The sequence below is a fragment of the Microtus oregoni genome, unplaced genomic scaffold (genome assembly GCF_018167655.1).
Source record: "Microtus oregoni isolate MIOR12 unplaced genomic scaffold, Mior012 000032F_ref0000030, whole genome shotgun sequence".
Classification (NCBI taxonomy): Eukaryota; Metazoa; Chordata; class Mammalia; order Rodentia; family Cricetidae; genus Microtus; species Microtus oregoni.
Genome location: NW_024543091.1, coordinates 14,005,790 through 14,027,745, shown reverse-complemented (window position 1 = coordinate 14,027,745; position 21,956 = coordinate 14,005,790). Strand labels below are relative to the sequence as shown.

Here is a 21,956-nt window from a genome sequence, read left to right as displayed (position 1 = left end):
TAGTTTTTGTTTTGTGGCCTGCTGTGTTTACAATTACCAGTCTTATACTGTCACCCTCGCTTGGAGTTCCCGCGCATTTGTAGTTCCACAGCCTGTATGCTAAGTTGAAACTAAACTGTTAGGCGGAGAGATGGCTCCGTAGTTAAGGGTACCAGCTGCTGTTGTAGAGGGCCTGGGTTTGGTTCCCAGCACCAACAGCTCGCTACCCTCGGTAGCTTCAATTCCAGGGGACCTAATGCCCTCTTCTGGCCTCCAAGGGCACTGCACACGTGTAGCGCAAGCATACATTCAGGCACACAACTCATACATACAACAAATGTTTCTTTAAAAACCCTAAACTGTTACTTCTTTACTATCCCAACAGCATCTCACCCAGAAGTTACTAGGTTCTCAGGGGCAGTGAGCCCTGCCCTGCTGTCCCTCACAGACTCCCACACGGGGGCGCCACATAGAAGCACTTGGGAGAGCTAGGCACAGTGGTCCATACTGTCTATAAATCCAAGCACTTGGGAGGCGGAGGCAGGAAGATCAGGAGGGCTAGGGCAACCTGAGCTACCTGAGACCTTGCCTCAAAATAAGCAAAGTCCCTGACAGAGACAGACAGACAGACAGACAGACAGACAGACAGACTCCCAAACAAACAGAAGTACTTATTGGACAGAATAGTGTCACGTTAATAATGGAAAATTCTAATATATTTTCTTTTTAATTAAAAAAAAATTAATGTGTGGGCTGGAGAGGTGGCTGGGGGTTAAGAGCATTGTCTGCTCTTCCAGAGGACCCAGGTTCAATTCTTAGTACCCACACGGCAGCTCACAACTGTGTGTAACTCCAGTTCCAGGAAATTTAATACCCTTCCAAAGACATGTGTAGGCAAAACATCAATGCACATAAAATGAAAATAAATCACTAAAAAAATTTGTGTGTAAAAAAATTAGTGTGTGGCCGGGCGGTGGTGGCGCACGCCTTTAATCCCAGCACTCGGGAGGCAGAGGCAGGCGGATCTCTGTGAGTTCGAGACCAGCCTGGTCTACAAGAGCTAGTTCCAGGACAGGCTCTAAAACCACAGAGAAACCCTGTCTCAAAAAACAAAAAAACAACAAAAAAAATTAGTGTGTGTGTGTGTGTGTGTATGCACACACACATGCCATGCCATGCATGTGTTGGTCAGAAGACAGCCCTGTGGATTTGATTCTGTCCTGTCTTTAATTGGATTCCAGGGATAACTCAGGTCATCAACCTGTGCAGCAAGTCTTCATCTACGGAGCCATCCCACCAGCCCTGATTCTAGTGTTTTGGGTGGACATTGCTAATTCCGTTGATTTGTATCTTACAGGTGAAGCCCAGAGGCCTTCATCATGTCGGATGGGGATTATGATTACCTCATTAAGTTTTTGGCCTTGGGAGACTCTGGAGTGGGGAAGACCAGTGTGCTGTATCAGTATACAGATGGGAAATTCAACTCCAAATTCATCACCACAGTGGGCATTGACTTCAGGGAAAAGAGAGTGGTAAGTTCTACATCCTTCACAAGAGTCTAATCTGTGTCAACACATTAACAGACCTACTTTGTTTGCTTTGTAGTATTAAGCCAAAGGTTGGGACCTAAAATTAGTACAGGAAAGTGTGGCTGGGTGTGGCGGTGCAGACCTTTATCCCAGTACTCTTGAGTTAGAGATGCGAAGATCTCCATGAGTTTGAAAGCAGCAGGGTCTACAAAGCAAGCAAGCAAGCAAGCAAGCAAGCAAGCAATCAAGCAAGCAAACAAACAGAAAGGGTGTTGTATTCAGGTCCATGGAAAGTAGCTAGGAATCTTCAGGACTCTTCATATAAAACCCTCTGGACATGAGCCAGGGTGGCGCACACCTTTATCCCAACATTTAGGAGGCAGAGGCAGGCGGATCTCTGTGAGTTAGAGGCCAGTGTGGTCTACAGAGCTAGTACGGGACAAGCTTTAAAGGTACACAGAGAAACCCTGTCTCAAAAAAATCAAAACAAAACCAAAAAAGGTGAAGGATTTATACATTCTGAAGAGAAACCAGAGTCTTGAAAAACCAAACAAAAAACTCCTTTGGACACAATTGAAGTGCATATTACTTTTTTCCTTTTAAAAAATAGTTATTTTTAATCATATATCTGATGTCTATCCCTGTGAGTGTATGTTTATTCTCTCTCTCTCTGTCTCTCTCGCTGTCTCTCCATTTCTCTCTCTTCCCTTTTCTCCCTCCCTCTCTCCTTCCTCCCTCTTTCCCTCTCTCTCTCCCTCTCTCCTGCTCCCTGACCCTGTGTGCAGATTTTTACCTTGTATTGTTCTGAAGAACATGGTAGCAGTCTCAACCAGTGATGTTTCAAGAGCATGTGTAAGTGTTGGTGAACTAGCGTCACACCCTAGGGCTGACTGTGTGTGTTAGTGAGCTGGTGTCACACCCTAGGGCTGACTGTGTGTGTTGGTGAGTTGGTGTCACACCCTAGGGCTGAGGACAGGCCTGAGGATGGGCTCTCCAGGGACAAGCCTGGGAATGGGCTCTCCAGGGACAAGCCTGGGGATGGGCTCTCCAGGGACAAGCCTGGGGATGGGCTCTCCAGGGACAGGCCTGGAGATGGGGCTCTCCAGGGACAGGCCTGGAGATGGGGCTCTCCAGGGACAGGCCTGGGGATGGGCTCTCCAGGGACAAGCCTGGGGATGGGGCTCTCCAGGGACAGGCCTGGAGATGGGGCTCTCCAGGGACAGGCCTGGGGATGGGGCTCTCCAGGGACAAGCCTGTGGTAGGTTCTCGAGGAAGCTTCCTGACAAACTCCAAAGCTGTCTCGCCTGCTCCTGCAGTGGCTCCGGGGCAGAGGCTCTCACAGTTGTCATGGTGGTACATTTGTTGTTGGTTGTTTTGTTTGTTTGTTTGAGACAGGGCTTCTCTATGAAGTCTTGGAACTTGCTCTGTAGACCAGTCTGGCCTCCAACTCATAGAGATCCGTCTGTCTCTGCCTCCCGAGTGCTGGGATTAAGGGTGTGCACCACCTTTCCCAAAAAATAAAATAATTTTGAGACCTCTTTCTACAGATGAGATAAGGAAAAGCCACAGAAAGTCAGTGTTTCTTGAAGTGAGTGATTGCGGGGACACTGGGAGAAAGCAAGCTGACTGGTACTTTAGCATAAATCATTGTATTACTTACATATTTTGTAAAGTATTTCTAACATATAATGCACATACGTTTATTTATTTTTTATTTTAGCTGGGGCAGTGTTAGCAGACTCCTTTAATCCCAGCACTCTGGAGGCAGAGGCAGGAGGATTTCTTTTTTCTTTAATTATTACTTGTTTATTTGATGCGAAGGTGTCATATTCCCTGGAACTGGAGTTACAGAGAGTTATGAGCTGCCATGTGGATGCTGGGAATTGAACCTGGGTCCTCTGGAAGAGTAGCCAGTGCTATTAACTGCTGAGCCATCTCTCCAACCCCCCAGGGGGATCCCTTGAGTTCAATGCCAGCCTGGTCTATAGTGAGTTCTAGGACAGCCTGGCTACACAGAGAAACCTACCTTGAAGCTGCATCCCCATCCCCAAAATCTAAAATAAATTGTTTTAAATTTTTTTTTTATTATTTTTGGTTTTTTTGGAGACAGGGACTTATAAATTCTTGGCTGGTCTCAAATTCAATTTGATATACAGCTGAGGAAGACTTTTTTATCCTTCTGTTTCTCACCTCCCAAGTGCTGGGACTGCAACCATATGCCACCATGCCTGGTTTTGTGGTGCTGGGGATGGATAGAGCTTCATGGATGCTGGGCAAGGCTCTACCAACTGAACTACATCTCCACCTAGGTAGATGTCTCAGTAGGAGGTACCGCCGCCCAAGTGCAGTTATTGCAATAAAGTACAAACCTGTTTGGGACTCAGTTCTCTTGAGAAGGGTAGATGCTTTGGAGTTTGTGTTGAACAGAAAGTGAAGAAGAGCCCACCCATCTCAGAACCTCCCTTGGTTTTTCTCTGCTTTGATTTTTTAGGTGTACAGAGCTAATGGACCAGATGGAGCTGTGGGCCGAGGCCAGAGGATCCACCTGCAGTTATGGGACACGGCAGGACAGGAGAGGTAAGCATGTCCTCCCCGGTGCTCTTGCCACACTGTCCTGGGCAGGCAAAGACAGTCAATTGGCTCGTCTGCACCTGGTGAGCTGGGCAGCCAGATCAGTCTGCGGGCAGCCTGAGGGGACAGCGATGGGTGTGTTTTCTCTGTGATCAACAGAGATGGGAATCTCCTTAAAATTAAACTTTCTTATTTGGGACTCATTCTTTTTTTTTTCTCCCATTTTAGGCTTTCCCCCATTGCCTTAGCTGTTTGCTCACCTGTAAGGGAGTCCTAAGGCTCCCTGTTTTGTTCTTATCTGATATGGAAGCCCGATGGAACATCTGGTTGGCATGACTTAATCAGGCCACAGGTTACTTAACTAAAATAAACGATGTCACATCTTGGTGCAAGGCTACTTTCAGGCAGCTACAGCCCCCTTGAAGGATTTTTCCTCTGTGTGTGTGTGTTCTCCTGTGGTATGCAGGCACATGTGTGATGTGGGGCCCAAGGTTAACATCAGGACTCTTCTTTGATTGCTCTCTGCCTGACTCACCGAAGCGGGATCTCTCACTGGAACCCAGTGCTCACAGACGCAGCTGGTCTGTAGCTTGTTTTGAGAATCCCACCTCTGTCTTCTGTGTGCTGGAGTTACACACTGGTCTGTGTAACTATGTCACTATGGTCTGCTATGCCCACCTGACATTTATGTGGGTTCTGCTTGTCAAGCTTGTATAAGAAACATCCTAACCACAGAGCCATCTCCCCAGCCCTCTTTATTTATTTATTTATTTATTTATTTATTTATTTATTTATTTATTTTTTCATCATGATAAAATTGTTTTATAGCTGTGTGCATATGCACATCTGTATCATCTATGTATTCACATCTTTATCAGCATCATTCCATGCACTAACAACTGTATATATGTTCATCAGATTTTTTTTTTGTTTTTTTTTATTGAAAAAAAATTTTCTGGGGGGCTGGAGAGATGGCTCATTGGTTAAGAGCATTGCCTGCTCTTCCAAAGGTCCTGAGTTCAATTCCCAGCAACCACATGGTGGCTCACAACCATCTGGTCTGGTGCCCTCTTCTGGCCCGCAGGCACACATGCAGACAGAATATTGTATACATAATAAAAAAAAAATTTCTGCCTCCTCCCAGCCTCCCATTTCCCTCCCCCTCCTCTCACTCCTCTCCCCCTCCCCCCATTCCTCTCCCCCTCCCTCTCCAGTCTGAAGAGCAGTCAGGGTTCCCTGCCCTGTGGAAAGTCCAAAGTCCTCCCCCCTCCATCCTGGTCTAGGAAGGAGAACATCCAAACTGGCTAGGCTCCCACAAAGCCAGAACATGAAGTAGGATCAAAACCCAGTGCCATTGTCCTTGGCTTCTCAGCAGCCCTCATTGTTCGCCATGTTCAGAGATTCCGGTTTTATCCCATGCTTTTTCAGTCACAGTCCAGCTGGCCTTGGTGAGCTCCCAATAGATCAGCCCCACTGTCTCCGTGGGTGGGTACACCCCTTGTGGTCCTGACTTCCTTGCTCATGTTCTCCTTCCTTCTGCTTCTCATTGGGACATTGGGAGCTCAGTCCAGTGCTCCAGTGTGGGTCTCTGTCTCTATCTCCATCCATCGCCAGATGAAGGTTCTATGGTGATATGCAAAGGATTAAAAAAAGAAAGAAAGAAAGAAGAAAAAAAACACCGTAGAAATTTTCAAGTGTACACAAAAGAGAAGAGGTTCAGCTGAATCCCTGTCACTTTACTCAGAGTCCGCAATCACTGTGCTGGGGCCAGTCTTACTGCACATGGCTCCCTTATCACTTTTCTCCTCTCCCTCCCACGTTACCTGGAGGGCAAATCTTAGACATCATGTCATGCCATCTGTTGCTATTTTGGTTTGTATCTGTAAACAGTGAAGACATTTGGTAAGAACACTGAATAAAATAATTGAGAAAAGGGCTGGAGAGAGGGCTCAGCAATTAAGAGCACTGACGGCTCTTCCAAAGGACCCGGGTTCAATTCCCAGCCACCACATGACAGTTCACAACTGTCTATAGCTTCCTGTTCCAAGGGATCTGACGCCCTCATACAGACATCCATGCAGACAAAACACCAGTGTACATATAATAAAAATAAATATATTTTAAAAATTGAGAAAAATCTACCATTTCTGAATAGCTGGTTAATGTATACCATGTCCTGCTGTGGTGCCTGCCTGCTAGTGACAGACTGTATTTAGGCAAAGTGGGAGGAACCAACTAGAGGAAGAGCAGGGGCAGGGGCAGCAGGTAAAGCCTCGGTGGTAGACTACCTGGGAAGAGTTGAGTCTTCCTCAGCACCATTCCCATCATAGAGGCAATGAAATGGTTGTCAGAGAGGAGAGACTTCTACAGAGCCTAACATGAGACCAAGGATTGCCTTGTAGGGGTGGGAGGAAAACATGCATGGCCTGCTAGCACTGTTGCTTTTGGCCCAGTGAACTCACGGTTGTCCAACGATTCCCTGGCTGAGACCGAGGTTACAAGGCAGTTCTCCAGTCCGTGGGGCTCAGTTTCAATAACACGTTCTGTTCACATTGAAATCAGGGAGTGGTAAGCAGCCATCTGGGAGAACAGCGTGGGAATTGTTGATGAATCTCTGTTGAAGGTGGAGGGTGTCACTGGCGGCTTTGCATCCCAGGAGTGTGGCCATGACTTAGTAACCACCTGTTTTCGTGCCTTAGGTTTCGTAGTTTGACCACTGCGTTCTTCAGAGATGCTATGGGTTTCCTGCTACTGTTCGACCTGACAAATGAGCAAAGTTTCCTCAATGTCCGAAACTGGATAAGTAAGTGCTGGGGTTTCCTGGGCCCTGCTCTGCTCCCTGAATGTAGCTATGTTTATGTCTTTGGCTGAAAACATCTCCAGGCCAAGGCTGGGAAGGGTAAGCTCTTCAGCTTACTGCTGCAGACTACTGCGCCCCTCGAGCTACCTTCTCTTTGCTGGGGGTCCTTCCCTGTCTTCTCAGGAGGGGTCAGATGAGCTGATGGAATTGGGTCACCATCTGTCTTCCTGGAGTTAAGGGACTGAGCAGGTCATGTCTAGAGCCATTCCCTATCCTAAGCCAGGATGAGTCCTGACAAAACTTTTTAGGTAGTCTAAGCCTCCAAACTCATGCTTTTCCCCTTTTTCCTTTTACCTTTATCTTCCACTCTGTTGTGAAGCCCTCCATCTTCCCTTCTTTCTGACCAGCTAGAGTTGTTTGTTTTACTTATTTATTTACATTTTAGCTTTATGCTTGTGAGTGTTTTACTTGCATGTCTGTGCACTAATGTGCAGTGTCTGTGGAGGTTTTACTGGAATTACAGACAGTTGTGAGCCACCATGCAGGTACTGGGACTAGAACTTGGGTCCTCTGGAAAAGCACTGGGTGCTTGTCACTATTGAGCCATTGTTCCAGCCCCAAGTTATGTTTATTTTTAAAAAATCTGGAAAGAAAGAAGTCCCATGAAAACCATTTTAGCTAGAGTATTTCCTCTCTTATTAATGACCGCTATTTTATTTTACTGTTCTAACACATATCCGATCTTTACCATATCTCACCTCAGGTTACAGGGGTTTAGGTACACCTACAATTTCAGATAACTGATTAATTTACTTCATTACTTATTACTTCATAGTTTTCATACAAAATTTTAGAGATGAGAACAATAACATCAGCTGGACATGGTGACACACTTTTAATCCCAGCACTTGGGAGGCAGAGGCAGGAGGATTTCTGTGAGTTCAAGCCAGTCTAGTCTATAGAGAGAGTTTCAGGACATCCAAGGCTACACAGAGAAACCCTGACTGGAAAATCCTCCCTCCAGAGAAAGAGGGAGAGGGAGGGAGGAAGGGAGAGAGGGGAGAGAGAGGAGAGAGAGAGAGAGAGAGACAGAGACAGAGACTCTCAGACTCACCAACGTAGACACTCTGAACTGTTACTTACAGAGTCTTAGAAGTGCTTTGGTTTATTAACTGAGCGTGTGTATGCATCTGAGTCTCTTGGAGGGTGGTCCCCCCACATCCATGTTCCTGGTCAGTAGATGTTGCCTAGGACTAGAATTTGCATTTCCAGTAAGTTCTCAGGGGATGCTGAGGCTACTAGCCCACACACCTTACCCAGAGAGTCAGTGAATCAGTTAACCTTGCCTTGACGCTGGGAAGTAAGAACTGAAGTGATCATTTATGCATGAGGAAGCTAAGGAGGTCAGATAACTTCTGGGGAGGGGGTTTGGGGGACACAGCTAGTAACAGGTAAACAGACTCATGCTTCAACTCTAGGAGACTCTCATAACCATGGTAGGGGACAGTGGAGCTGCCAACAGAGCACAGAAGAGACCTGGAGAGGAGACAATGAAGCAAATCCTGAAGGAAGTTGTGTCTGGGCATTAAAGGGTGTGGGAGCTGCACATTAACACCCGAAGAGTAGAAGAGGCCCAGCTTCTGCAGGAAACAGGGCACAGTCTGATCTTGCCTGGGCAGGTCTTGTGACCTAGATTGTCCCCTGAAGGCAAAAGACAGTGTCCTGAAATTCAGACCTGTGTGACTGCTTGGGGAGACTTCCTCCTCCTTCACCTTCTCTTGATAAGACCTGTGTGACCTGGCTTTGTGAGGAGGAACTGAAGTGTCAACACTCCTGAGCTCCTCCGAGCTGATAGTGACAACACACACACACACACACACACACACACACACACACACACACACACGAGGTCATACATGCCGAGACCTGTGATTGTGGAAGTTCAACTACTGCTTTAACTTTGTTCTGGAGTGTGAGGAGAGAGAAGTTGGGGTTTATTCTCCTTCTTTGGAAGGTGGGGCTACTTAGCACCCTGGAGCTCTTTTTCTTTCTTCTTTTTAAAGATTTTGTTTTTATCACTTTTTAAAAACTGGTGTCTGTGGGTAGGTGTATGTGAGTGCAGTTGCCTTGGGAGGCCAGTGTAGCTGCTGATGCCGAACCACCTGGAGTGAGTGGTGGGAACAGAACCCAGGTCCTCTGGAAGAGAAACATGTGCTCTTAATCACTGAGCCATCTCTCCAGCCCATTATGACTAGGGCTGTAGCACCCTTCTTCCCCTTGGCCTTGGTGACAGTCATTTTACTGTTTACTCTATGTTATTGAACCATAGTTTTTGTTTGTGTAAGACAAGGTCTCACTCTGTAGCCCAGGCTATCCCTGAACTCACAGAGCCTCTTCCTCTGCTTCCTGGGATTATAGGCACGCACCATCACACCCAGCGTCTTAATTGTTTTAAATAGCTTTGTTCTGCCTTAGGATGACACAGAAATATGAAAAGCATTTCACATGTCAGTAGGTTCCATTATAAAAAGACATTTCTTAGGACTGGAAATCCAGTTCAGCTGGTGGGTGTTTGCTTAGGACACACGAAGCCTTGGTTACCATCTTGGTGCCCTATAAACTGCCATGCACTACATACCTGTAATTCTAGCACTGAGGAGGTGGGAACAGTCAGAGCTTCAAGGGCATCCTTGGTTATATAGTGAGCTGGAGGCCAGCCTTGGGGGAATGCAGCATGTCTCAAAAAACAAAAAGACAGTTCTATACAACTACTACTACTGTTGAAAGAAATTTTTAAAAAGTGACAAACGGGGTTTAAGATTAGTAACACATTGTGAGGCAGTGGTAGTGCATGTCTTTAATCCTGGCACTCAGGAGGCAGAGGCAGGAGGATCTCTGTGAGTAGGCTAGCCTGGTCTACAAAGAGAGTTCCAGGATAGCCAGGGCTACACAGAGAAACCTTGCCTCAGAAAAAAAAAAAGCAAAAAAAAAGATTAACAACACACACATACACAAAGCCCCCCAAAAGTAACAATTATAAATGTTTATTAATCAAAAACAAAAGATTAGCAACACACAGGGCCAGGGAAATGGCTCAGTGTTTAAGGGTCCTGACTGGTGTTGCAGAGGACCCATGTGTTGACTCACAACCGTTTGCAACTCCAGTTCCCAGGGATCTGGTGCCCTCTTCTGGCCTCTACAGGCATTTGTGTGATTATAGTGCACATACATACAGTCAGGTAAACACTCTTTAAAATAATTCTTCCAATTTTCTTTTGAAGTCTTTTCTGTTTATAATGTCTTTAATTCGTTCTTTGATGAATTCATACAGTGTCTTTTGATTGTATTCATTCCCCTCTCCACCTCCTCCTTACCCATCTAAATTCATTTTCTCCCCCTTCCCTTCCCCCTCCACCACCCCCCTCAAAACCAGCCTGTGTGTTGGCTGACTGATTCTGGGTGTGGGGCCTGCCCTGGAGTGCAGTCAATATACCAGGTGTCACTCCGTTGGAGAAAACCGACTCTCCCTCCCATCAGCAAACTAGTGCCCACAGTTCTCTAGGTAGAAGTGGGACTCCAGCCCCCTCCTTCGTGGAGGAATTTTGAGTGGTGTGAGCCCGTGTAGGTCTTGTGTGTGCCATCCCAATCTGAGTTCATATGTACGTCTGTCCTGCCAAGTCTGGAAAATACTGTTTCCTTGAAGTCATCTACTACCTCCACCTAGCTCTTGTTATCTTCCCAGCTCCTCTTCTACACACATCCCCCGGAGCCTTGGGGAGAGTGGTATGGCACAGACATTCCATTTAGGGCTGAGCATTCTGATTCTGTTATTCACAAGACAGATATTTTATGATCTGCGTGTGCGCGTGTGCACATACACACATACACACACACACACACACACACACTTTTAAGGGTTACCATAGTCTCTCTGATATAAACATACTGGAGTGTTTATTAAGGACAGGAATAATAACTCATTTAGTTTTAAAGATTATAGTACTGGTGCTTTGTGATATTTTATTGGTTCTTAACCCCTGTATATGCACTAGTGGTTTCCAGAAGCACTTTTACGTGTATTTTCTATTGCTCGCATGCTTACATTATAACGAGGTGTAACAAGCTTTCCTGTACCATAGGCCAGCTACAAATGCATGCATACTGTGAAAACCCAGATATAGTGCTGTGTGGAAATAAGAGTGACCTTGAAGACCAGCGGGCAGTGAAAGAGGAGGAAGCCAGGGAACTCGCAGAGAAGTATGGGTGAGTATTCCTGCTGCATGTGAGCAACTGAAATGACAACGTGAGAGCTTAAAGTAAACCGCTTAGCATTAGGGCCTTGAGAGGTTGTGTCTCAGTGGGACTTATAAAAGAAACACGGGGTAGGGCGTCCTCTGATATCTTGGTCTCCCTTTGTCAATCCCTTGGAATTTGTAGGAAAAGAGCCTTGAGTGTGGATATGCTGGCCGTAGGGCCTTCTGTCCAACATGCAAACAGAATAATCTTTATGTATTTTCCTATTTACTTACTTACCCATTTGTTTGTTTATTTATTTATTTTGAGGCAGGGGTTCTCTGTGTACTAGTCTTGGCTGTCCTCACCTACTCACTCTGTGGACCAGGTTGGCCTTGACCTCAGAGATCCTCTGCTTCTGCCTCCTGAGTGCTGGGATTAAAGGTGTGAGCAGCCACCCCTGCCCCTGCCACCACCACCTGGCTAACAGAAGACTCTTAGAATAAGGAAATCCTCTGTGCTCAGCAAGGAAATGTCAAAACCACTTTACATACCTTGTTGCCGAGTCCTGGCAATTGGGAAGGCCTCACTGGGTATCACAGAGCAGGCATTGACTTTGGGGAGGAGGTGAAGATGCCCTTTGGTTTAGGCTGATTTTTGAGTGGCGGGTCAGAAACTCTCTTCCTTTTTCAGCTCTTGTAGGAGGTTCACAGGGGCACCACGGGGGGGGGGGGGGAAGAGGGTGGACTTCTCCTGACTTATGAGAATGCAAATGTAGAAAAAGTAGGAGGCAGGGATGGAGCGATTGCTCGGCAGTTAGAGCGCTTGCTCCACAATCACAAGGACACGTCACAATCTGGGTGTCTGGTGGATGCCTATAACCCCAGCTCAAAAGGAAGCAAAGACAGAATCACCCATTGCTAGGGCTTGCCGGCTCTGTTCTTCCGTGGTCTGATGGGGGTTCAGAAGGGACTAAAGGATGGGACTGACCTAGAGGGTGAAGGCGGGGAATGAAAGGTTAAGTTGGCCAGGCGGGAAGAAGCCAGACTCTGGGGGGCTTTGACTCTCTGCCAAGGAGACAGGGGGCTGGAAGCTTTTGAGCACCTAAAGGTATTACATTCTTCCAGGCCTGCTTGGGAACTGCAGGTGGGGTAAGATGGAGGACGAAACACTGATAAGGTGTGGGCAGTGATTTGTGAGGTGGTCAGGAGCTGGATTTCTGGAAAAGGAAAAGAGGGGTACAGGAGAGAAGACACACAGGGTGGGGCGGGGCATGACTTCAAGCCTCCGCAGTGCCACTTCACCTGAGGAATTCCCGCAGCCCTGCTGGCTTACTCTGGCAAGGAGATGCAGTGAGATGCCGGGCGAGATGCGGAGCGTTTCATGCGTGGTCTACCCTAACCAAAGCTCAAATTCTGGGAAATGCTCAGCCTGGCCACAGCGGCGTGTGGGGGGCCTGGGCGCTGGTGACTAACAGCTTGCCACGTGGTTTTCTTATGCAGCTTTCGTGACCAACCAGCCTACTTGGGAGATTCTGAGCTAGAGGCTGGCAGAGCTCATAGGCAGTTCCGGTATCCCCCACCTCCCCCTTGAGAGGCACTCAAAGAGTGTGGAAAGGAAATGGGGGTGGGGTAGGGGAAGGAGCAAACCCCACAGTCAGACTTGAGCGCTGAAGGGAGGCTGTTTTGCAAGGAGATAAGGAGGAAGTCAGCTGTGAAGCAATACAGGCAGTGGTTTTCACCCATGCTTTTGAGATGTGAATGAAAAAGTGGGCGGACGAGAATAATCTTTCAACAAACATTTCTCAAGCACCTGCGGAGTAGAAGGATCAGCCCCTTTCTCGTTACTCCATTTTGGGTCTCAGGAATCTGCAGTCTGTCTGGCATCAGAGTTCTGTTTTGTGTTGTACTGGGGTTCTGAGTTATGTGGGGACTGTCTTTCCCTGTGTCCGTCCAGCATGTGCTGGCCATAGAAAACACCACAAAGATGAGTTGAGTTAAAATGAGAAGAGTTTTTTGTTTGTTTTATTAAGGGTTTTATTGTTTTGTACTACTAGGAATCAAAGCAAAGGTTCACACTTACTAGGCGAGCATTCTGCCACTAAGCAATGCCACAGCCCCACCCCACCCCCATGAGAAGAGGTTTCTGTTGTTTTTAAGACAGGGTTTCCCTGCATAGCTTTGGAGCCTGTCCTGGGACTAGCTTGTGTAGACAAGGCTGACCTCTAACTCACAGAGATCCACCTGCCTCTGCCTCCTGAGTGCTGCAATTAAAGGCATGACCCACCACTGGCCTACTTGAGAAGAGGTTTTACTTGACGAGGGTAAAGGAATGGTTGGAGAAGAGAGGAAAGGGATGGAGACAGAATGTGCTCCTTTAATCACAGGAAATAGTTGGTGGAGGTGATAAGCTACTTTGGCTGCTTTATTCAGAATGGAGGAAACCAAGAAGATGGTGAATGGGACGAAAGGACAACTGAGTGACACACGTGTGTGCTGTGCAGGTGATTGGCTACGACTGAGTGACACACATGTGTGCTGTGCAGGTGATTGGCCACAACTGAGTGACACACATGTGTGCTGTGCAGGTGATTGGCCACAAATGAGTGACACACGTGTGTGCTGTGCAGGTGATTGGCCACAGATCTGAGATGAGGACTCTATACCCCTTGCTGGTTAGCGATGAGGGAAGGTGTCCAAAGTTTCTACAATGAAAGCTCAGTTGGAAATCTTGATTCATGCTGAGAAGTGATGGTGCATGTCTTTAATCTCTATACTCAGGCCAGTGGATCTCTGTGAGTTCAAGGCCAGCCTGGTCTACAGAGCAAGTTCCAGGACAACCAACCAGGAACAGAAAGACTGTCTTAAAATAACAAAACCAAACCTTTATTCACAATGTCAGTGGAAGATAGCAGACATTAGTACAGATCTTGTTTTGGATTTCAGGGGTCTGAATTTAGCAGTGCCCTGTATCGACTCTGGACCGGGTAACGTGTCTGCATCATTTGGTCCCTGATCAATTGTTTGGCATTTTTGAGTTGAGAAAGAAATTAATGGGGGCTGGAGTGATGGCTCCGTGGTTAAGAGCACTTGTTCCTCTTGCAGAGGACCGGGGTTTGATTCCCAGCACCCACTTGGTAACATACAACCAGCCATTCATAACTCCAGATCCAGGGGATCTAGTACCCTCTTCTGATTTCCTTGGGCACCAGGCACACATATGGTATACAAATTATATATATATATACACCGGGTGGTGGTGGCATACGCCTTTAATCCCAGCACTCGGAAGGCAGAGGCAGGCGGATCTCTGTGAGTTCGAGGCCAGCCTGGTCTACAAGAACTAGTTCCAGGACAGGCTCCAAAGCTGCAGAGAAACCCTGTCTTGAAAACCAAAAAAAAAAAAAGGGGGGGGGGGGCTGGAGAGATGGCTCAATGGTTAAGAGCACTGGCTGCTCTTCCAGAGGTCATGAGTTCAATTCCCAGCAACCACATGGTGGCTCACAACCATCTGTAATGAGATCTGGCGCCCTCTTCTGGCATATGGGCATACATGGAGGCAGAATGTTGTATACATAATATATAAATTAAAAAAAATATGAGCAAAAAAAAAAAGTTCCCAGTTTTGTCAGTAAATAAACAATAGAAAAGAAGTCAGATGATTGGGGACTCTGCCCTGCAGATATCCTGGTGGAGATCTGCAAGTGAGACAGTCTCTTGATGGGAAGCTGCTGTCATTTTGTTTACTTGATGTTTTTATTTTCAGATTGTGATGAGTCGTCTGGGTGGTGGTGATCCACACCTTTAAACCAGCACTCAGGGAGCAGAGGCAGGTGGGTCTCTTGAGTTTAAGGTCAGCCTGGTCTACAGAGTTCCAGGACAGCTAAGGTTACATAGAGAAACCTGTCTCGAGAAACCTAAATAAATAAATAATGAAATTGTGCTGAGTATTCTTTCCTTTGATTTTTAGAGACAGGGTTTCTCTATGTAGCAGCCTTGACTGGCCAGGAACTCACTTCTTTAGACCAGCCTCAAACTTTAGACTGGCCTCAAACTCAGAGAGCCGCCTGCCTCTACCTTCTGAATGCTGGCATTTAGGTGTGCTCCACCATGCCCAACTGTGATGAATCTATTTGTATGAGCATATGAAAAGTTGTGTGTCTTCACAAACTCCAAACATTTAACAAGGGGCCATGTGTAGGTGGATGTCAATATCAACCATCTCTTCTCATACATCTAGCAAACAGCTCCAAGGCAGTGCTGCTTTAGCACCATCGTGTGGACATAATGGGTAGTGCCAGTTTTCTCTGGTTAAAGTAATGATCCTTTTGAATTGATGCCTAGATACCTAAACCTTTTTTTTTTTTTTTTTTTTTTTTTGGTTTTGTTTTTCGAGACAGGGTTTCGCTGTAGCTATCAAGCCTGTCCTGGAACTAGCTCTTGTACACCAGGCTGGCCTCGAACTCACAAAGATCTGCCTGCCTCTGCCTCCTGACTGCTGGGATTAAAGGCGTGCACCACCACCGCCAGGCTGACTGCGATTTTTTAAATTGCCTTTCCAAATGTATAAAATATCCAAGGCTGGAGAGATGACTCAGTGGTTAAAAGATCTACTGCCCTTAGAGGAACAGAATTTGGTCTCTAGTTGGCTCACAACTGTCTGTAATGTCAGTTCCTGGGATCCAGCACCTTCTTTTGTCCTTATAGGCACCTGCACTCACATGCATACACACATATGCACACATACATAATTAAAAATAACAAAAGTCTTTTTAAAAGTATAAAAAATTAAGCCAGGAGTTGTGGTACACATCTGCAATCCAAATAGTGCATAGGCTGAAGCAGGAGAATTGTGAATTTGAGTCTAACTTAGACTACATAGAAAACTCAAGATCCATTTGAGTTATCTAGTTAAACTGTGTCTCAAAAACCAGAAGGTTAGATGACTGTTGCTCGGTGGTAGATCCAACAGGACATTTCCTAGTCTAACAGGGGCTATGGGACACATGAGGACATATATGGGAGGACACAATTATACTTCTGTCATTTATTAGCTGAATGACCCTTTAAGGATTATTAACTTCTCCAGGAAGTGGCAAGGAAGTAACAGAAGTGTGTGTAGGGGGAGTGAGCTGCAAGCATCACAGCCTGCATGGAAATGGGTGAGGTAAAAAGGAGAACTCAATTCAGCTCGACTTAGTAAGCGGTGCTGGCTAAAACTTCTGGAGTCTGACCCCAGATGGTTTGCTGTAAGCATATTTAAATGCAATACGATTTGGGAAAGTTTCCTGGTGTTTACAATCCCTGGTGCACAAGGAGGCGTAATTATATCGCACTCAACTCAAAGTACTTGTTATTTCTTTCAAGAAGATGGATTCTAGAGATACATATATGATGTAGTTTAAGGGCTTAGGGAAGGTCTGGCTAGTCACTTGGTCTATAAAATACATGTGGCATTTCCCTCAAGGATGTGTTCTATTGACTGAGAAACAAGGTAAAGATAGAGAATCTGGGATTGTAAAACTTTAAGACAATTCTGAAGCCATTTTTGACAATTCTGAATCCTCTCAGCCTCCGTGCCATAGTGCTTCCCCTTCTCCCCTGGGAACCAAGGACCTAACAGCTACACATGCACATATGTTCTCCAGAAATTGGGGCAAGATAATCTTTAAGATGTTGACTCAGTTTCTGAACAATTACCCATACACGTATGTTTTGATTCAGTCCCCTGGGAAACGGGGTCAAAATGACCTCTTACCTCATCTGATCTGGCAACAGCTCTCCAGCCAATTATTGGTAATTGCCCTTTCGAATAAGCCAGTCATAATAGTCAAAGAACAACCCCCTTGCTTCTGTGGCCTTCTCCTTTAAAAGTAGCCTGTACCAGCTATTAGAGGTCTCTCGGCTTCCTGAATGCTGGGGTACCCTGTCATGACAGAATTAATAAAATCCTCATGCTTTTACATCAGCTGTGGTGTGAGGGGTGGTCTCTGGGGGCAACTCCTCCTAGGTGTTTGAACTCTAGGGTCCAACAGGATAAACATTCTGGGGGGATTTGGGTGACGTCTAGCTCCATAGATAGCAAAATTCACCAGGTCATTAACAACATCCACTCCTGACCTTCTGGGTGGTAAACAGTTGATACACCTTCTTCTTTGAAAAGAAACCTCTGCATGCTTAACATGGTTTCGCTAGTGATCTGTGGGTGCAAGGACTTTTATATTCCTAACACTAGAGAAGTTGAAGCCTCCCTCCCTCCCTCCCTGGCTTCTCCTTTTCTCTTACGTCTTCTGAGTTGTTTTGTTTTGAGACAGGGTCTAAAGCAGTCCAGGCTTTCTTCAAATTTACTGTGTTGTGAGGCTGCCCTTGAACTTGTGATCCTCCTGCCTCTACCTCCCAAGCTAGGATTACAGGTGTGCACTACTATACCTGGCTCTGCCTTCTCTTAGAAAAACACTGGGTCTATTTTCTGGGGCAGATATCAGTGGTTGCTTAGACAACATTCTTACCCTACCCCCTCCCTCCTCATAGAAGTCCAGTTTTCATACGCTCTGCCTCAGGACGACTTACTGTTGGAGAGAGAGAAGTGCAAACCTGGCCCTGCATTGATTGCTTAAGCTACTTACAATGACCTCATTCCTTTAAGCTGGAGTTTGTCTTAGGCAGGCTCTGGTAAATGATACCATTTTGAAGAATGAGATATGAAGGTTTGAAAGAGACACATACTGGACTGGAATTCATTTTCCTTGTAATTTGCCACATTGAATTATGAACATGGGAATAGTGTTGCCTCCTCTCTGGTCCCTATTGAAGTCATACTGTTGTCATGTATATTTATCCTAAAATTATTCTCTAAATTGTGAATGGCTAAAAAAATTATGGACAAAGGTCGTTGTCCCCCCCTTCCACATTGTCAACTGAGTTTTCCCTGTCCTTCCAGAATCCCCTATTTTGAAACTAGTGCTGCCAATGGGACGAACATAAACCAAGCAATTGAGATGCTCCTGGACCTGATAATGAAGCGGATGGAACGGTGTGTGGACAAGTCCTGGATTCCAGAAGGCGTGGTGCGATCCAACGGCCACACTTCTGCAGATCAGCTAAGTGCGGAGAAGGAGAAGGGGCTGTGCGGCTGTTGAGACTGCCTCCAGGTGTGCACTGCAGCGGCCCAGAGCTCCTGCCTGTGAGCTGTGCTGCAGAGATCCAGCGCACGTGAACAACAGTGAATAACACTGTATCGAATGCCAATTGCTTCTCCTTGTCTCCAGTAGACATTAACTCAGCATCCGTTTGTAACTTGTTGCAGCTTTAACGTATCCAAGAATTGGGAGAACTATTTCACAGAGCCAAAAGTGCCTTGTAAAGCCTAGGCCCGTGGTGGCAGGTCATTCAGGGATTCAAGAGTTTGCAGCCATGAAAGGCTGCATCTGCTGTGTAGAATGCTGATGGCACCGCCACCTGCCATAGCACAGATTGACCTGGAGTCTCATTAGAGTCTCGTTAGAAGCATTGGGATCTCTGGGCAATGAAAGACTAATCCAGATTTAAAAATCCACACCATAGTTGACCTTCTAGAACACTTGAATGCTAATATTATGTACACGCTGGACCAATGTCTTTCGGTGCACTGTCTTTGACACAATTTGTCAAAGGGAAGGCTTACGTTAAAATTACAGCCATATCTGTAGACTGGGTTGCCTATAGGTGTGGTGGTGGCGGGAAGGGTTTGTAGGACAGGGGTGGGCGAAGTAATGGAAGCCAGTGAAGTCAGATTTCCTGGCTCTTGGCTTCAGGGTCATGGAGACTCAGGTGTTTATTTGTGGTCTGTTGGTTCAGTCCACGGCTGAGCATAGCTGGTGCTTCTGCTGTATGCATGCTAAGAAACGATTTCTTGCTTTTCTCTTCATATTTATATTTTTGTCTGGCATCTTCAGGCTGTAGTTTCATTTGTCGATGCCTAATCAGACTTTACCTTCAGGCTGGGTGTCGTTGCTATTTCCCAGTTTGTTTTCTCTCCCATTAGTGTAATCGAAGGTATTTCTTTTTAATTAAAACACATGCTTATTTGCTATCTGGAGGGAGAGCAGCGTCTGTATTTAAAAAGTCGCATTTGTATGCTAGTTTAGGAAAAGTGTTTCGTCGCCTGTACTTTCACTGGGAATGTGGGCATTTGTGTACTTGTGTATCTTGCCAAGACCTTGTGTTGTGCTCTATTGCCTCAATATCTTCTTGCCCAAAAGGGGTGGTTTAAAATGTTCTACATAGCCAAGTGGTGGTGGCGCATGCCTTTAATCCCAACACTCTGGAGGCAGAGGCGGCCAGATCTCTGTGAGTTCAAGGCCAACCTGGTCTACTAGAGCTAGTTCCAGGACAGGCTCCAAAGCCACAGAGAAACTCTGTCTTGAAACAAAACAAAACAAAAAATATGTTCTTCATAGAATCTACTTCTTCAGGCCTAAGGTATTTCATTCAGAGCAAAATTAAAGAGGCTTAAAAAAAAAAGTAAACCAAAATTCCCAAAGAACTTCACCAAGGGGGAAAAAAAACCAATTATAATTTTAAAAAGTAAAAACTGTGGGTTGGTTTTTTTTTTGACACTAATTGTTTGGCAGAACTTGTAATAGTTGTAATTAGCAAAACAAATATAAAGGAAAATGTTCACGTGGTAGTTTTCAAGTAACAAAGTCTCACTATGTAGCCCTGGCTGTCCTGGAACTCCTTTGTAGTGCAGGCTGGCATCAGACTCACAGAGATTCGCCCCCCTCTGCCTCCCAAGTGCTGGGATTAAAGGTGGAGCCATCACCCAGTTAGTGACAGTTTATGCCTTTAATCCCAGCGCTCTAGAGGCAGAGGCAGGCGGATCTCTCTGAGTTTGAGGGCAGCCTGGTCTAGAGCTAGTTCCAGGACAGCCAGGGTTAACACTGAGAACACTGAGAAACCCTGTTTTGAGAAGAAAAAAAAAAAGACCCCTCCACCCAAAAAAAGGTGGAGCCATCGTACCCACCAACCCTTAAAAGGCTTTTTTAAAATTCAACATCCATCATTTATTGTCATTGTCCTTGATCTCCTCTCCAGCAAAATCAGCCACAGCTACTAAGTTTTTTCTGTCACTGAAATGAAGGATTCTTTGAAACACCAAAGTTGTCATTAAGGCCTTTGCTTCTGCCTATGTCTGAACTGTGTCCTGTGTTTCAAGGGGCAGGCCGTACATAGCAGTGCCTTCCAAAGTTACCCTAAGACTTCAGTGAAGTTTATCACCTTCTAAATGTTCTGTTGTAAATAAAATTAATGCTTGCATAATGCTGCTTTCAAGAAGTAGATCCACAGTGAGATGCAAGTCTTGTTGGCTCCAAACCTGGCACAGGGTTAAGTGTGTGTGATAGACACCCACACAAGAACTGCCTTTGTCTGTTGGAAACAAACAACCCAAAAAACCTGTATTCTCTTTGAAAATGGTTTAAATTTGATATAAAATAGCCATATTTTTTGTGTTAATGTATTTTTCTATTTGGAAATCTGTATAAAAAGCAAATGCTCTTCAGTGAACTTTGTGCCAATTAAACAATAATAAAAAAATGAACGCGGTACAGTCTCTTTTTGTGTGAACATTTCAGACTATGAATTGTAATGCCAAAGGAATCCAAATTCAGGAATATAGAGTTCATGAGATGCCCATTGAGGGGCCTGGTCCAAACAATATCCTGGTTGAAAATGTTTTCTGGGACAATTTTATTCATTTATTTCGTGTGTGTGTGAATGTTTGCCTGAATGTAAGTCTGTGTACTAGGTGTGTCCAGTGTCCTTGGAGGCCGGAAAGGGGCATCAGATCCTTTGGGACTAGAGCCACAGACAGTTGTTCAGGTGGAAGCTCCACCCCAGCCCCTGGCATCCATAGACCCAAAGAGTCTGGAATGTTCTGGTGGAGCTTCCACTCCAAGCCCCCTCCTCCATCTCTCTTCAAACCCTACTGCCTCTCAGAAAGTCTGCCAAATGATGACCCCCTCCCCCAGAGATGCTCAAGACCATGCCCACAGTGGTATTGGAACTGTTCCCCAAAAAACAGACACGTGTTTTTTCAGTCTCTCTGTTTTTCTGTCTCCTCTCTGGAGGGCTGGAAAATCATCTGGGAGCATTTTACCCATTAAACTTGGGCTTTGTTTGTTTGTTTTTCGAGACAGGGTTTCTCTGTGGCTTTGGAGCCTCTCCTGGAACTAGCTCTGTAGATCAGGCTGTCACAGCCACCCTCGTCCCGCAAGGATGACGCGACCACCGGAGCTCTTCTCACTGCAGTTTATTCCAGGACTTTATTCACTCTCTCTCTCTCTTCCCCTCTCTCCTCTCTCTCTCTCTTTTTCCTCTCTCTTTCTCTCTCCTTGACCTCTCTCCCCAGGCAAACCTCTCCCAGCCCTTAAGTAGGCATGGGCTGCCAATCCCGGATTGCCAGGTGGGCACTGCCCATAGATTCACGCATATGCAAGCAGCTGATGATCATTGCGTGATCAGGCATAAGTCAGACTTTAGCCATAGGAGTTGATTATACATCTCCATCAGGTGTGATTCCATGCAGCTCGCTACACCAGGCTGGCCTCGAACTCACAGAGATCCACCTGCCTCTGCCTCCCGAGTGCTGGGATTAAAGGTGTGTGCCACCACTGCCCAGCTGTTTGTTTTTTGAGGCAGGGTTTCTCTGCAGCTTTGGAGCCTGTCCTGGGTCCTGGAACTCACAGAGATCCGCCTGCCTCTGCCTCCTGAGTGCTGGGATTAAAGGCGTGCGCCACTACTTCCTGCCAAACCTAGCCTTTTTCTAAAGGATTGGTCTGGTCTGATTTGGTTTGCTGCATAGGG

General features: G+C 46.1%; 1 protein-coding gene across 2 annotated transcripts in view; it reads left to right on the top strand.

Annotated features, from left to right (window-relative positions):
* Rab27a (RAB27A, member RAS oncogene family) overlaps positions 1-19,648 on the top strand; it is a 49,574-nt gene extending 29,926 nt beyond the window's left edge. For both annotated transcript variants that reach the window (XM_041679928.1, XM_041679930.1), the window contains exons 2-6: positions 1,337-1,511; positions 4,000-4,085; positions 6,779-6,882; positions 11,019-11,142; positions 18,052-19,648. In XM_041679928.1, coding sequence (XP_041535862.1) covers positions 1,359-1,511; positions 4,000-4,085; positions 6,779-6,882; positions 11,019-11,142; positions 18,052-18,250 — 666 coding nt within the window. In that variant the 5' untranslated portion in view covers positions 1,337-1,358 and the 3' untranslated portion in view covers positions 18,251-19,648. The remainder of the gene's footprint in view (positions 1-1,336; positions 1,512-3,999; positions 4,086-6,778; positions 6,883-11,018; positions 11,143-18,051) is intronic.
* The last annotated feature ends 2,308 nt before the right edge of the window (positions 19,649-21,956 follow it).